The sequence below is a fragment of the Apostichopus japonicus genome, chromosome 9, assembly GCF_037975245.1.
Source record: "Apostichopus japonicus isolate 1M-3 chromosome 9, ASM3797524v1, whole genome shotgun sequence".
Classification (NCBI taxonomy): Eukaryota; Metazoa; Echinodermata; class Holothuroidea; order Aspidochirotida; family Stichopodidae; genus Apostichopus; species Apostichopus japonicus.
In genome coordinates this window covers 23,521,213-23,538,162 of record NC_092569.1, presented here as the reverse complement: position 1 = coordinate 23,538,162, position 16,950 = coordinate 23,521,213, and the positions used below count along the sequence as shown (strand labels likewise).

Below are 16,950 nucleotides of genomic sequence, written 5' to 3'. Positions count from 1 at the left end.
TTATCAACTGGCAACTGAAACTTAGCATTTAATTAGTGAATAACACACGTTTTTCCTTACCTGAATAAGACAGTTGATAAGAAGATAATTACTAAGTTAACTCTATGTCCAGTTTTTTAGACTGCGTTTGATCCAAATACATGGCTTGGTCAGTGTCATACAAGTAACATCACAACTCAAGATATAATATTGGTCAAGACGTTGCTAATATCCTACTACATGAATTTCGATTATGTCCTTAACGTTAAATAATCCAATTGCTCTACAACTATTTAGCGAGGGCGTGTTTACATTGAGCTATGCATTCCAAAGAAAAGTCAGCCAAGAAAGAACCTGAGCACGAAAAACGAAACTACTTTATTGATTCACTCTCAACCCCAGTCCCCTTTACATCGAGACTGTGACTGTGTGATCATTGTCATATGTTGAAAGACGAGTCCCCTAGAACAGCGGATACTCATACCTGGTACAGCAACTACTGTTCATGTCCCACAACCGTGCATCAGTAATGACTACGTTGTGTTCGTAACACGGTAACATGTGAGATAGGTGCTACAGTAACAACTGCAAAGCTGTTAACTTGTTCCCATGTAAGGCAAAGAACTGCGCGTCTAGACATGGAGTCTAACAAGATGAAAAGGCTGTGTAAAAGTAAGTTGGCCTGACGTTTCGATCCTAGCAGGATCTTCTTCAGAGGCTAAATGACAAGTTACAGTAACAGAGGGGACAAAAACACGCACAGAATACAGACAGGTTAATGAGCACGGTGAACACAATGAGATGGATGAAAGGGGATTATAAGTAGAAAGCAACAGGAGAAGAGGAGAGGAAGGAGATAAACTGTGGAGGGACAAAGAGAGGATTAAAGGCACAGGGTAAGGAATAAACTGGAAAGGGACAAAGACAGAAAGGTGTGAAGAAAAATGGAGGGGAAGAGAGCTGTGAGAAGAAGAGTGAAAGGGGGGGGGGAGGGAGAAAGGGGAGAAGGAGTAGGGAACAGAGGAAAGTTAGTCATGTCCTTCCTGAATGTTCAGCCCATGAGGTTGAATGGTACGAAGGCGTTGCATCCAGAGCCTCTCTCTGCTGATTCGTACTGGGTCAGGACGGCTACCTAAGGATTCAATCCCCTGTAGGGACATGTCGTTAATGGTATGGTTGGGAAGGTTAAAATGTTCTCCAACTGGGGTCTCAGTCTTTATGGTGTTGACTGTGGATCTGTGACCGTAGAATCGCTTCTTGAGGGTGGTTTTGGTTTCGCCAACATACTGGATGCCGCAAACTCTACAAGAGATCAGATAGATGACATTGGTGGTAGTGCAAGTGATGTGACCCTTAGTCTTGTGTGTGAGTTGCATGCTGTGGCTGGTGATGGAATTGGATTCAACAATGTGGTGGCTGCAGACGATGCATCTCGAAGTACGATCACATTTGAAGGTACCATGCTGAATGGGTGTGGGGTTAGAAGTTAGAGGTGGAACAGCAGCACGTACAAGAAGGTCTCGTAGGTTGCGTGGTCGTCTGTAGGCGATGATGGGTTTTTCAGGGACGGCTCGTTGGAGTCTATCTGAAGTGAGGAGAATGTTGTGGTTGTTAGAGGTGATTTTCTGAAGGGGAGGAAGATTTGGGTGGAAAGTAACAACCAGGGGCAGCTTGTTGTCGCAATCTCGTCCCTTTTTGTCCTTCACTGCCAAAGTAGATGATCTGGAAAGGGAGCGGACTCTCTGAATGGCTTCACGCACCCTTCTGGCACTATGGCCCCTGGCAATAAGGTGTTTTTCCAAAGCATCTGTATGGCGAATGAAAGAGGAATTGTTAGAGCAAATGCGACGAAGACGAAGGGCTTGACTGTAGGCAATTCCAGACTTGCAGTGACGGGGATGGCAGCTTGAAGAATGGAGATACTGGTGTGTGTCTGTGGGCTTGGTGTATAAGTCTGTAGAGAGAGAACCGTGTTCCTTGCGAACAGTCACATCGAGAAAGTTAACCTGTTGGTGAGAGTAATCAGAGGTGAATTTGATGGTGCTGTGGAAAGAATTGATGTGATGGATGAAGGTGAGCAGGCTATCCTCATCACTGGTCCAAATGAAGAAGATGTCATCAATGTAGCGCCACCAGATAAGGGGACGGCAGGGAGCCGTACTGGGCATGCGTTCTTCAAGGCTAGACATAAACAGACATGCAAAGGAAGGAGCCATCCTGGTTCCCATGGCAGTCCCGTGTCTTTGAAGGTAATGCTTGTCCATGAACGTGAAGTTGTTTTTGGTGAGAACCTGTTGCATGAGAGCTTTGATGTCAGAGATGGGTGGACAAGGGTGGACCTTCTTAGACAGGGCTGCACACGTGGCTGCGATACCTTCAGCATGAGGGATGTTAGTGTACAGAGAAGTGACGTCGAAAGTACCGATGATGGCTGTACTGGGGATTTGGTTTTTGATATCTTCAAGTTTCCTGAGGAAATCTGGAGTGTCATGGATATAAGAATTAATCTGAGGAACAAGAGGTTTAATGAAGTGGTCCACAAACAAGGATATCTTCTCTGTGGGGGACCCATTGCCCGAGATGATAGGCCTACCAGGGTTACCAGGCTTGTGAATTTTGGGCAGGAGATAAAACCTGGCTGCCTTACAGTCTGTGGGAGAAAGGAAAGAAAAAGCCTTCTTAGAGATCTGGTTCCGCTGGTACATATCAGTGATGGTCTGTTTTATCTGCTGGGAGAAAATATCTGTGGGATCAGAATCAAGAAGAGTGTAAATATCACTGTTGGAGAGATGACGCATGGCTTCCTTGATGTAATCCTGTCGATCCTGGATGACAACTGCAGAACCTTTGTCGGCTGGCTTGATGATAATGTCACTGCGAGACATCAGTGAGGAGAGTGCTGTACGCTCATCTCTTGGAAGGTTGTCGTGTGTTCTGCAGAGAGGAGAGTTTGACTGGTTAGTCTCAGAGCTGACGACCTGTGTGTAGGCTTCTAAAACAGGGACTCTGTTCTTAGGAGGCATCCAAGAACTTTTCTTGCAGAAGAGTTCCCGTTCAGTTGGAGGATCATCTAGGAAAAACTCACGAAGGCGAATTCTGCGAAAGAAATGAGTAAGATCTTGACTCAGTTCCGCTTGGTCAAATGCTGGAGGAGTAGGACAGAAGTTGAGTCCTTTGGAGAGAAGCCTAAGGTCTGCACTGATATCAAAAACCAAATCCCCAGTACAGCCATCATCGGTACTTTCGACGTCACTTCTCTGTACACTAACATCCCTCATGCTGAAGGTATCGCAGCCACGTGTGCAGCCCTGTCTAAGAAGGTCCACCCTTGTCCACCCATCTCTGACATCAAAGCTCTCATGCAACAGGTTCTCACCAAAAACAACTTCACGTTCATGGACAAGCATTACCTTCAAAGACACGGGACTGCCATGGGAACCAGGATGGCTCCTTCCTTTGCATGTCTGTTTATGTCTAGCCTTGAAGAACGCATGCTCAGTACGGCTCCCTGCCGTCCCCTTATCTGGTGGCGCTACATTGATGACATCTTCTTCATTTGGACCAGTGATGAGGATAGCCTGCTCACCTTCATCCATCACATCAATTCTTTCCACAGCACCATCAAATTCACCTCTGATTACTCTCACCAACAGGTTAACTTTCTCGATGTGACTGTTCGCAAGGAACACGGTTCTCTCTCTACAGACTTATACACCAAGCCCACAGACACACACCAGTATCTCCATTCTTCAAGCTGCCATCCCCGTCACTGCAAGTCTGGAATTGCCTACAGTCAAGCCCTTCGTCTTCGTCGCATTTGCTCTAACAATTCCTCTTTCATTCGCCATACAGATGCTTTGGAAAAACACCTTATTGCCAGGGGCCATAGTGCCAGAAGGGTGCGTGAAGCCATTCAGAGAGTCCGCTCCCTTTCCAGATCATCTACTTTGGCAGTGAAGGACAAAAAGGGACGAGATTGCGACAACAAGCTGCCCCTGGTTGTTACTTTCCACCCAAATCTTCCTCCCCTTCAGAAAATCACCTCTAACAACCACAACATTCTCCTCACTTCAGATAGACTCCAACGAGCCGTCCCTGAAAAACCCATCATCGCCTACAGACGACCACGCAACCTACGAGACCTTCTTGTACGTGCTGCTGTTCCACCTCTAACTTCTAACCCCACACCCATTCAGCATGGTACCTTCAAATGTGATCGTACTTCGAGATGCATCGTCTGCAGCCACCACATTGTTGAATCCAATTCCATCACCAGCCACAGCATGCAACTCACACACAAGACTAAGGGTCACATCACTTGCACTACCACCAATGTCATCTATCTGATCTCTTGTAGAGTTTGCGGCATCCAGTATGTTGGCGAAACCAAAACCACCCTCAAGAAGCGATTCTACGGTCACAGATCCACAGTCAACACCATAAAGACTGAGACCCCAGTTGGAGAACATTTTAACCTTCCCAACCATACCATTAACGACATGTCCCTACAGGGGATTGAATCCTTAGGTAGCCGTCCTGACCCAGTACGAATCAGCAGAGAGAGGCTCTGGATGCAACGCCTTCGTACCATTCAACCTCATGGGCTGAACATTCAGGAAGGACATGACTAACTTTCCTCTGTTCCCTACTCCTTCTCCCCTTTCTCCCTCCCCCCCCCCCTTTCACTCTTCTTCTCACAGCTCTCTTCCCCTCCATTTTTCTTCACACCTTTCTGTCTTTGTCCCTTTCCAGTTTATTCCTTACCCTGTGCCTTTAATCCTCTCTTTGTCCCTCCACAGTTTATCTCCTTCCTCTCCTCTTCTCCTGTTGCTTTCTACTTATAATCCCCTTTCATCCATCTCATTGTGTTCACCGTGCTCATTAACCTGTCTGTATTCTGTGCGTGTTTTTGTCCCCTCTGTTACTGTAACTTGTCATTTAGCCTCTGAAGAAGATCCTGCTAGGATCGAAACGTCAGGCCAACTTACTTTTACACATTCTATTACACAGGCTCTCTAGTGGATAAGCAGTTTGCTAACAGTTTTATTTTATTTTAAGATGAAAAGGCCTACGAGATGAAGTAAGTGAGGTACCGTACCGCTTGATTCCAGTTCACACCTCTCTTTATATTACTCCAGTTCGTCATGCCGAGAACGAAAAAGGCCACTAAATGGTTGGTACAACAACTACTGTCAATGTCCCACAATCGTGTATCAGTAATGTTTACTTTGTGTTCATAACACGGTAACACGTGTTACAGTTGGCACCAGTAGTTACTGTACTAGCTTTGAGTATCAGGTGCCGAGGAAGGGAACAGATACTACCAGTTTTCCTCGGTATGAACTTCAGAGGACGTGAGGGCGCAGGACTAATTTCACAGCACGAGCGTATAGGCCTCGCTTTACGTAAGTTAGCCAAGGTCTTGAAAGAGACCGCAAAATGCAGTTGATACTACAGCAAGAGTATGCATAGGCCTACCGGTATATAACAAACACATGACATGTGTTAGCTATGCTGGGTCCGGTTATATCATCATATTCCATATCGCACTTTGGTGGTTCAATTGACATGATGTTGGGTTGGAACCCTATCAAGCACTCACTCTAACAACCTTCCCCGGCGATTAATCTCTTTTAATCATTCATTTCTAACGATCTTTACATCTCCAATTCTTATATTTCACACCAGTTTAACTTCAAATCAAAGGAAGATAACGATAATGTCTGAACACGTACCAACACAGTTGCTACAAAACTTAGTTTTATGCATTACCTTAAAGAAAAGGTTAACCTTTTGTGCAGATGTGTACTCCATTAATGTGGTATGCTATCGCTGCAAGGGTATATCTTTAGTCATAATTTTAATTTTCATACGCCATATTCTAATACACAAAGAGAAATGAGTGCTAGTAATGTTTCTATATTGATGTTCCGTTTTTCAAGATATTCAGCTGTAAAATATGTTAAACCTCCATAATGCTCCTTTAACGCTATTATAAATAGATTATGATGTCGGCTCCTCATCCCAACCTAAATCCTACTTCATTGTGTTACATGGTAAATTGTGTTAATTAAGCCAAAACATGTTCTCTTAGATTCAAATAGCAGAGCACCCTTGAATATCATTCTACATCATTTGTCCTTGACAATAGTGTAATGCAAAGTAGCCGTTTAATTCGTATAAGTTCTTATGTATTTCGGTTGAATGTTGTGTTGTACCTGATGAAACGATTTCTTAGAATAAGTAGTCCAGCCAATGTCATTGATGTGCTTCAGATGTTTAAAGGGTCATTCCTCCCTTGAAGAGTTCACAGTATATAGAAGTAATGCAAATGGCCGATATAAAGCTGTAAAACTATGCTGTCAAAAAGGCGACGTATACACTTCATGACTGTCACAGATATTTTCTTAATAAATCAGCCACTTGCTAATAACAAACTTCATATTCCTTGGATATGCAATCACATCATAATTAAACAAAACTTGAAGGATAATTGGAGAAACGACTGCAAATCTGAAGCCAGAAAGATATGTGCGAAACTACAAAACTTGTTAATATATGCTATGAATTTTCCAATTAACAAGCAGCTGTCGGGCGTGTATAACATGATAGTTTATGATAAAAGTTATTGTCATTATGAATTTAATTCACTCTGTTTTAGATTGTAATGGATTGTGCATGGGTGAGGGATTCACAGCGGTACAGCCCTGGGTCAAATCTGCGTCCACTGGAAATTTTGATAAAGAAAAATATTCTTCTTTTTAATAGTGTAAGTAAACATGGCTGTGCCTCACGATCACTTGAGTGACGTCATGGCATTAAATAAATAGAATTGTGTATGTCATACACAGACATCTATTATGATAAATTCCATTTAATTTAACTTATCATTCATTATATGCCCTGTACGTTTGATGGGAGACTGTTAATGATTATTAATGCTGACATTTCTATAGTACTATAAAACTAAGGAAGTTCATAAACCTTGTCAAATGGACAATTAAACTATATCAAATGTTTGTAGACGGCTTGAGTTCATAAACTACATATTAAACATTTGACAACCACTTTATCATGGAAACAAGCATGCCAATAAGGTCGTCATTGCTGTCGAGTATTATTACGATAAGGCAACCAGAATTCGTTAACGGTTACATGGGTTTGCGGAGGAGGGTGTTGGGATGTGGGGGGGGGGTGCTAGCATCGGGGAAATACCTACAGTAATATATTACCATATAACGGCACGGTACCAATAAAGCATCGCATAAGAAAACATAAACAAAACGTAAGGATTGACCACGTGCGACTCACGCTTCCTATTTCCATTGCTGATTTTCATACTTGCTCAAACTTATAGCTATACTATTTAGTGTCAAAACACTATTTTCTGAATCGGGAGGAGCTGAGTGCGGTACCTGGATAAGTACTTTTTTACGGTACGCAGACGTTTCGTCCAGATAGTCACGCATAATATATATCTACAAATATATTCGAAGCGATTGGATCTATCCACACAGTTGAAAAGGTAATAATATGCAAACTTTTCCATTACCACATTTAAAATGTATAATTGACAGGTAATAACATATCGAAGTTACTAGGGGTAGCCTATGTTGTAAACTGTATATGATACTATCTTTTATGAAAAGTTACCCAAGAAAGAGCGTCGGTACGAAAACCAAACAATTTAATCAATTCACAAAGCCAACCACCCCACCCACCCCCACCCCTTAAATTGAGAATGAGCTCGTACAATCCTGATGATGTTACGTCATGTGAGTTTAGCGAATCACTTGGAAAGGGAGTAGAACCACACGATTTGTTTTTTATTCTCGTTTCTTAAATAATCCAGGCGAAAATGTGTACGTCCCATAGTATGCATTGAACATGTAATCTTGTAGTATTTTTACCGGACATTTGAAGTATACGTTTAGTATAATTATACATCGGTCGTACAAGTTTACCCACGTCGAACACGGTATCCAATGCATTCCTATTAATAAAGTATTTTAACCCATTCCAAACCTGTAGAAATTAATTGGTTGGCCCTCTCGGGGAGATCTATCGTACATTAAGCTATAACTTATATATAACACGGGAAATGAAGGTATTCCATTGAAAACGTTAAAATAGGGTGGTTGGCTATTGCAAGTTTAAAACTTACCGGTACCTTGTGGTTCATTTATGAAGGATATTCGCCCTCTCATTGCTGATATGAGGTGCTGTCAATTCATTATCCATTATCATACATTGAGTCAACCAACAACTCTGAACGGGAATAAATTTCAAGCCCAGCACATGACGATTACAAGAAATGTATGCGAGTCGTTTTGCGAGTATAGAAACAGTGGTATTCTATATGGACATATATCATACGTGACAGACGTCGTGTCTCAGTTCTGTTCTTTTCATTATCTTACTCAATTTCCTTTGCGGTGTAGGAAGACATGTAGACCTTCTTCCGTGAGATTTTCCTGTTCAGTTACTCACCAATAGATGAGTGTTTATGTCAGGTCTATATTTACCAGCGGATACTTAACATGCCGTGACACATCCTCTCAAAACCCTCAACACTTTTCACGCCGACAGAAGTAAGGAATTGGTGTGCTCCATACAGAAACACATTGCAATAGTTATGCACCGTGACATTAGACTACTTAATTCCCGACAAGTTACAATACACTCACAATACTCACCACACACTAACAAAACTATCTCTAGTTCGAGATATGAATTCGGTGCTTGCCTCAGAGTCAATTCTTACAAATTTAGGTCTACTTATAGACTGAATTTTATCGCTCTATTATACTACAGAGTATCTGACATAAAACCCCCTTTGGTAACGGTCACTTCACTCCTAAAGCGTCATCACAGTGTTAAAAGTAGATACGTAATTCTGTTTGTAGTTCTGACAACAGTGAAATATGTAGAATGCTAATATCGGTGGTATACCATTTGTGGATGAACAAGGGGGTGGGGGTGGCAGAGGGGGCCGATGGATTGAACGGTTGGGGAATAGGTTATTTACTGCGTCTGACACCAACTCTTTCATCTAGACACCATTTTGAATTATGCAACTGCAACGTTTTATGCAACTGCAATGTTTCACGAAAATCTAAACCACAACGAAACCTAAGCAACTTCAATACCCAGCCCCCCCCCCTCATCCGTAACTCAAACTCCCCATTTGTTAATGTTGTAATAATATTACAATTTAGACAACGTAGTAAACATTAAGTTAAAACATGTGTTGGTGAAACATTAGGAACCACAATAAAAAGAGGTAACTGTGGTAAATGATGAAAAAATGTGTGTTTAACAATGTAGGTTTTCTTGTTTATAACACATGGCATGACATGTTAAAGCAGTTGCATAGTATGATTGAATTATAATATTCCTTTGGCACCATATTACGTTCACAAGTAGAAGAAAGATCCACGATTGATAAATTAAAATAAAACTTAATATGAAATTAAAATATGTACATGCGTCGTGAACATAAATTTCTGTGATTCGATTAAACCACAGCCAATCCATAAAGAGAAAAAGCCAATTTGACCTTATATAATGTCTAGTTGGAGTATATCAATCTCCTCGTGAATATAGCTTACACGCAGGTGCGTTGACAGTCTTCATGGTGTGAGGGGGCAAAGCAAAATATGTGTCCCCTTTTTAAGAGTTAGAGAAATTAAGATTAATTAGCACTTACATTGATATGTTATTTTTATAACACCATTATAGGTTCTACCCTTTGTTTCAAGTTGGAATTTAGAGGGGCAAGGTGAGGGGGGGGGGGTGGATGGGTATGCAACTTTGCCGACGTTCCTGTTGGGGCTCGTTCTAAGAAGATGAAAAGAACTCTCCCATATCATAATTTTTGCCAAAATGTAAAATGCAAAATATAGATGCAAAATGTTACTATCATTTCCATTAGTTTAACTACAATTGCCAGAGTATATGCTTTTTGTGCATGTGCAACTTTTTAGGCGTTCCCGTTTCGTCCCTGAATATTGCTATAGACGACCCCATCCCACCCCTATACCCCTACCCGCACTCTAGCTACGCCACTGCTTACATGGTTCGTAAAAATGAATTGGATCTACCTTACAGCTCAACCTGAGAGTGCGGTTTTTTTTTTACAGTGGGAAGATGGTCAGGATCTTATGGTAAATTTCATGAATTATGTACATGTGGTTAGCTGTTAAAATCGAGATAAACGATACGGATTTGATCCGTAGCGACTAGATTTTGAAACAATCTGTTATGGTTTGCCAATCTCCTTTAATTTAGACTTAGGCTAGGACTACTAAATAATTTACCAATCAAAGCCGAGAATGAACAGAAAACTGTTTGACACGATACCACTTACGAAAGGTTTGTACACTGTTAACGTACAAACATGTATATTCATATTTACTAAAGTTTATATTTACTAAAATATTATATTTCGACATATCAGGCTATATATATATATATATATATATATATATATATATATATTCGATTAAACCACAGCCAATCCATAAAGAGAAAAAGCCAATTTGACCTTATATAATGTCTAGTTGGAGTATATCAATCTCTTCGTGAATATAGCTTACACGCAGGTGCGCAGGTGCGTAATATATATATATATATATATATATATATATATATATATATATATATATATATATATATTTATATATATATGTATATATACATATATATATATATATATATATATATATATATATATAGGAATAACGGGAAAAACTGTTAAACAACTATGCTGCATTTAGAGAAAGGCTGGATCTCGAGTGAGATACAATAATTGAATTAGGTAAGTGATTGGAAGTAAAACAGCCAATGTTTGGTTTTTGCAGAGCTTTCGAGCAAAACTAGCTCTTCTTCAGTGCATGATCACCGAAAGTGACAAGGAGTAGCAGGAATTGAAACTATTTTATAGAGAAGATGTCGGCATAGTTGTAAAGGCAAAGCGACTTACTGATTTCTGCTGAATTGAGCAGAAGTTTTAGAAATTCGGATTATTTTAATCCGCGTCGGATTATTTTAATCCGATTCCGTCGTAATTGTAAAGGAATTGTTTTGGTTTATCTGGGACGGCAAATCGATTCTGATGTTTAAACCGAATGGTGCCGTGGTCTTTAAGTTTAGTTCCCAGAAATTTTCTTTCGCTTTCCTAGATTTATCTGTCCAAGAATCGTTCTGGTCAATGGCAATAACACGCAAATTCTCAATTGAATGATTTTGGAGATTGAAGTGATTTGCAACAGGTTGGTAGATCTTTTTAGTTTTGATCGCCGATCTATGTTGTGTCATTCTCATTCTAAGAGTGTTTTTTGACTCTCCAATGTATTGTAAGTTACAAATATTGCAGTAGATGAGGTAAATGACATTTTTGGATAGGCAGTTAATTTTGTGCCGAATTTGGAACGTGCGTTTGGTTTGGTTGCTCTGAAAGGCCCCGGTCGAATCGACAAGTAGGCACGTTTTGCAATTTTGTGTACAGGGCGATGATCCTGTAGTTTCTGTTTTGATTTCCCCTAATGGGGTGTCATCCCGAAAGGATGCCCGAACTAAGATATCCCGTAGGTTGCTGGGTCTTTTAAAAGCGATGACAGGTAACTCTGGGAATACTGATTTCAGGCGTTCGGTGCCTTGAAGTAGGTGAAAAGTCTTCTGAATGATATTAGCCAGTGGTGGGAGACCAGGGTGGAATTCAGTAACCAATGGTACCCTTTTGGAACTAGTTTGACGGGTTTTGTACGTCAATGTTTCGGTACGGGGTTTGCTTTTAGCCTTTTTGATGGCATTTTCAATAGTACCCCGAAAATACTGTCTGTTTAGGAGGTGTTGTGACAGTTCTTTAGTGCGTGAATCAAAATCGACTTCAGAGGAGCAAATGCGTCGGATGCGCAACGCTTGACTGTACGGAATATTTCTGGTACAGTGACGTGGATGGCAACTGCTTGGTATATATATATATATATATATATATATATACGGGCTGCTATAAGATTATAAGATTAGATTATAATATTAGATTATAAGATTACTACTTATAAGGTATTAATTAGCAAACCCAAACAAAATCTATATATTAACAATTTGCTTTGCATATGTCATTTATACTGAATTACGTGTCGGAGCTACGAAATGTCCATGAACAATTATTGAAAATTTGATTTACCTTCATTTGTTGGAATGTGATAGAATATCTAATCTTTAACATTCTGAGCACTACTCGATAAGTTTAGACAAAATTGCAGACAAAACGATAATAAACAGATAAAGTATACTTTAAAGTGTTGATTGCGCCATATATGGTTCCTTACCACAAATGTGATAACGAAAGCAGTTCCTCTAAATTTTACGTCACTTCCATTGTTTAATAATTCCTATCATAAATATTGTATCTGATCCATATCCAGGTTTGGTTGACAAGGAAGAAATCTGAAACCTGTTGCCATTGATAAGTCCTTCATGTTTTGTCATATGAGAACGCAAAGCTGAAACACCATATTCGATGTTGGTTAGACTATAACTAAACTCAATCTACATTATATGGATATTTATATTTTCATGCACATGTCAAGTAAATTAACAACGGATAATACAATGGAAATGAGCAGAGATAGTTGTAGCTAGAATCGGATTCGAATCAGTGACCTAGGCTGGTTTACAAGCCCTACGGTTTACCAACTGAGCCACCCTTCAATTATAATATGTGGCATTTTCTTCTCACTTCTCATATCATATCTGAAAGGAATAAATACTCAGTAATCGGTCTAAACACATGTTTCAGAAGAGACATTATTCGCATTAATTTCTTTCGATGTGTCGATATTGCCACGCTTAGCTGCTGGCACAGAATATAGTAATTTTGACCAAAATAATGGATCTTTCTTTTCTAAATAAGTATTAGTTGAAATGTAAGCTTTGATTTCCTTATCCAATGTTGATTTCTTGACATCTTCCATGATGAGAACAACTCTACGACTGCGATCACTCAATGCCTGATGGTGTGATGTCTTAAACTCATAAGAACACCACTCACTCTCCAAGTAATTTTTAGAACACAGTATTAAAATCTTGTTACTATTCTCTATAGCATTAATAATATTGGTTGCGATACATTCACCTACGACGAAATCTCTATGATGAATACAAAGTTTTCGTTTGTTTTCTTCACTTTCCAGTCTCGGGATGAATTCTTCTAGAACAAACTGCCTATCCATGCTACTGAAAGATATAAAAGCGTCAAATGTTTTCTCTTCTTCCCCGTTACTATCATTTCTGTCAAATATTTTCACACCTGTCTTTGTGTATATGAGGACTAATATTTCCAACCGAAACTTGTAGATGAAACCTAAAACAAGTGAAGTAATTGCAGCAGCACAAACCCCAACAAGAATAACTATAACCGAGCTTGCTCCAGGATGTTGGACTGGTTTCGGTCTGTCAGAAGGGGGAATCACCGGGTTACAGGTCACCGTTTGCTTTTGCATCCAATCGTAAAGTTCAGTTTCGTTCAAAAATGGAGCACATCCTATTTCTGCAATATCGCTAGAGAAACTCCTTTCGGGAACAAACGCTACTTTTACATACCAATCTGTTAAATACAGCAAATCACAAGTGCAGTTGAATGGGTTGTCGCTAATCGTTAACATCGATAAATTGTGTAGATTATCAAAGACTCCTTGAGAAATTGTCTCTAATTTGTTATTGTCAAGTTTTAAATCTTCCAAAGAAGAAACGCTTAGAAAACTGTCACGATCGATGTCAGCAATATTGTTTGACGATATATCAAGGTGTTTCAACCGAGACGAGGAGATGTTGAACGTATTGGAACGAATCACAGTAAGGTTATTACCACGTAGAGATACTTCGTGTAAACTATGCAAGTTATGAAAGGTGCCGTCCTCTATGGAAGAAATTCGATTGTCTCCCAAGTCAACGTTGATAAGGTCAGGCATATTGGAAAATGATGTCGAATCTAATTGGGTAATCATATTTCCTTCAAGAGAGAGAGTATTGACCCACGAGCCTAATCCGTTTGGTATTGAAGTCAGATTAGCATGTTGACACACAGCATAGAAATGACCGTTTGAACATTGGCTGAGGCACCGGCAAAGATGGGGACATAAATCAATTGACGAAACATAGGAGAACCACCTCTCTGGATCATGTAGCATTAGGTCTATTTTATCCTTTCCGTATCGTTTTGTCTGGCATTCGAGAAATTTCGCTTGAACGAAAAGTTGGTTTGTCAAAAAGTAATTGCCAGGCCAGATAATATCGTAGTAATATTGCAATTCCCACTTATCTCGACCAACACGAGTAAACACATCCTTAAACATGTCACAGTTACATTGGAGTGGATTACTTCGTATGTCCGTTGAAAAGGGATCTCGTGGAAGGTTATGATGAAGGTCAACCTCCCAATTAACATTGGAAAGCTTTGGGAAATTTCTTAACATATTACCCTCTAAATTCAAGTATTTCAAGGTACTTATTCCGTAAAATGCTTCTCTATGAATATTTTGAATGGCATTGAATTCCAGAGACACTTTTTCGAGTGATTTTAAATTATAAAATGTCCTATAATGGACTTCCGTAATGTAATTTTTATACAAATTTATAGATTTCAGATTTTCTAAGTTACTGAATGTGTATGTCATAATGCTGCTGATCTCATTGTCTGATAAATCAACGATTTCAACATTTTTTAATGTAATAGTTCCGGTTATACTTGGAAAATTCGTGAAAAGGGGTGGAATTTGCTTTAGTTTGTTCTTCTTTAAACTCAAATGTTTTAAATTGTCGAGATTTGAAAATACTTCAAGAGAAAGATTAGATACTGCACAGTTGCTGAGATCAAGTTTTTTCAAGTTGGGTTAGTCTATCAAAGAAAGGAATTATCTGTAGTTGTCGGTTTCCAGCTAAAGATAGACTCCTCAGATTTGTCAAATGTTGAAATGCCAACAAGTCTATATCTACAAGCAAGTTATTGTCCAATATGAGTGTTTCCAGCTTATGGAATGATTCTAACTGTTGAACAGTTATATTAGAAATATTAGTCATAGAGAATTCAAAATGTTGGAGATTCGACATGAAAGTCGAGATACGTGGTGGCAGCGAGTCTATATTTTGACTGTCGTAAATTTTAAGGTGTGCAAGTTCTGTCAAATTTTGCATACTTTGAAAATCGCTGTTTTGGAGGGTAACAAACTCAAATTCTAAAGTTTCCAAAGCACCAAGGTGTTGAAAAGCATTCTCTGGAATCCCCGTTGAAAAATTAAAGCTAGAAAGTATCAAATGTCTCAAATTTGGCAGGAAAGTGTTGTTAATTTCGCTCGTGCTTTGAGGCACAGGACCTATAAATGCCCGGGGATATTCCGATATGCTAACTCCTGCTTCGTAGTCCTGATAGACGTCTACGGTAACAAGGTTGGTTGTTTTGTAAAATACTTCATCTTGCATCTCCTTTATGACAGCGTATGATATATTAAATTCTATCATAGATGTTAAAAATTCGAGATCTCCATTTTTAAGTTCCAAATTGTTACAACGGTAAAGACGCAGAGATTCCACAAGCGACTGTGCAGTAAGGAGATGTATACATTCAAACATCTCAGTGGAGTTAACGTCTCCCCTTTTGCAATCGACATTTAAATTACATCTGCTTCCTTCCGGGGCTGAAGAAGAGGGCCCGTCTATAGGGTAATATCCGGGCAGAAGGTATGAACATTGCCCCTCCGTGCGGGTATATGGAAAATCAGTTCGCCATTTACAGTCCCACTGCTGTAGACAAATCGTTTCGTTGACCATGCATCCACCGAACGAGAATATATTCAACAAAAGGAACAGAATGGTAACATTGCAATGCCAATGAAGCGAAATCGACTTCATATTTATAAGAAAAACACTTTACTATATATCCACTTTGATACACTGAAATATGATGCGTATGGTATGCTTTATATCGTTATCGTTACCACTCATTAACTATAACCTCCCAGTTTTCGTTGGAACTTGCAACTTGGGAAATATGTATTGTTAAAACGTGAAATCATTCAAACAACAGTATCCAAAATTGACAAAATAAGTTGATGTAATAATCCATAATTCGAACAGAAAGACAGCAGACGATACTGGATACACCCACACGTACTTAACCGCGGAACTATAACTTCTGTGTATAAGTAACAATAAGTCACACAATTTATAGGAAGTTATATCAGTAGAGATAAAAGCAAAGCAGTGTTCCTCTCAAAGTCTTAAACCTTAAGTAAGCAATTAAGCTTCATTTGGCACTAACCGGGAACGTTATACAATGATAAGTAAACACTGGTAGTCTTATGATTCCAAAGTTCTGTTTTTTTTTGCCTCCAATGAACTGATTTCTTGTAGGTTTATACTCTGTATAGTTACAAAACGGAAGGAGGAATTGGAATCTATGACGCTCGTGAATTTACTAGCAGGCCTAGCGGTCCAGTCGGAGCGTTAATGACCATTAAATTCCATTAAACTGCGTGGTGATAGCAGTGAAACATTCTGTCACGGTTTGCTCCAAATACTGAGTTGATGATTACAGCTAAACCAAACTGTAGTTTATTCCGAGAACATTTCAAACAACTCCTTAAACGATTATATTATTACATGTTAAACATCAAGTAACCCATAACCGGTTCACAGCTTCCACATACATGCATAGTATACTTCCATTTAGTGACTTTAAATATCAACCCACTGTAAAGACGCGAAGAACGAGATTTGTGTTGATTGAATAAATTATACGGCTGCATCCTGTATGATATCCAGTGGACACGTTAGCCCATACCGAACCGCAACAAATCACAAACAATACACATGCTTGGATAATTCTGGGCTTTTTCCTTTTGCCCTAGTCATCAGCCAGGTATATCCTCTTCTTCAGTTTTTCAAGTCTGTAACCTAGTTCTAGGAAGA

General features: G+C 39.5%; 1 protein-coding gene across 1 annotated transcript; it reads right to left on the bottom strand.

The window, feature by feature from the left end:
- Positions 1-12,046: 12,046 nt before the first annotated feature.
- Positions 12,047-14,708, bottom strand: LOC139974076 (uncharacterized). The gene has a single exon (XM_071980995.1). It carries the CDS (start codon positions 14,658-14,660, stop codon positions 12,768-12,770), a length of 1,893 nt encoding a protein of 630 aa, XP_071837096.1. The 5' UTR covers positions 14,661-14,708; the 3' UTR covers positions 12,047-12,767.
- Between the last annotated feature and the right edge of the window lie 2,242 nt (positions 14,709-16,950).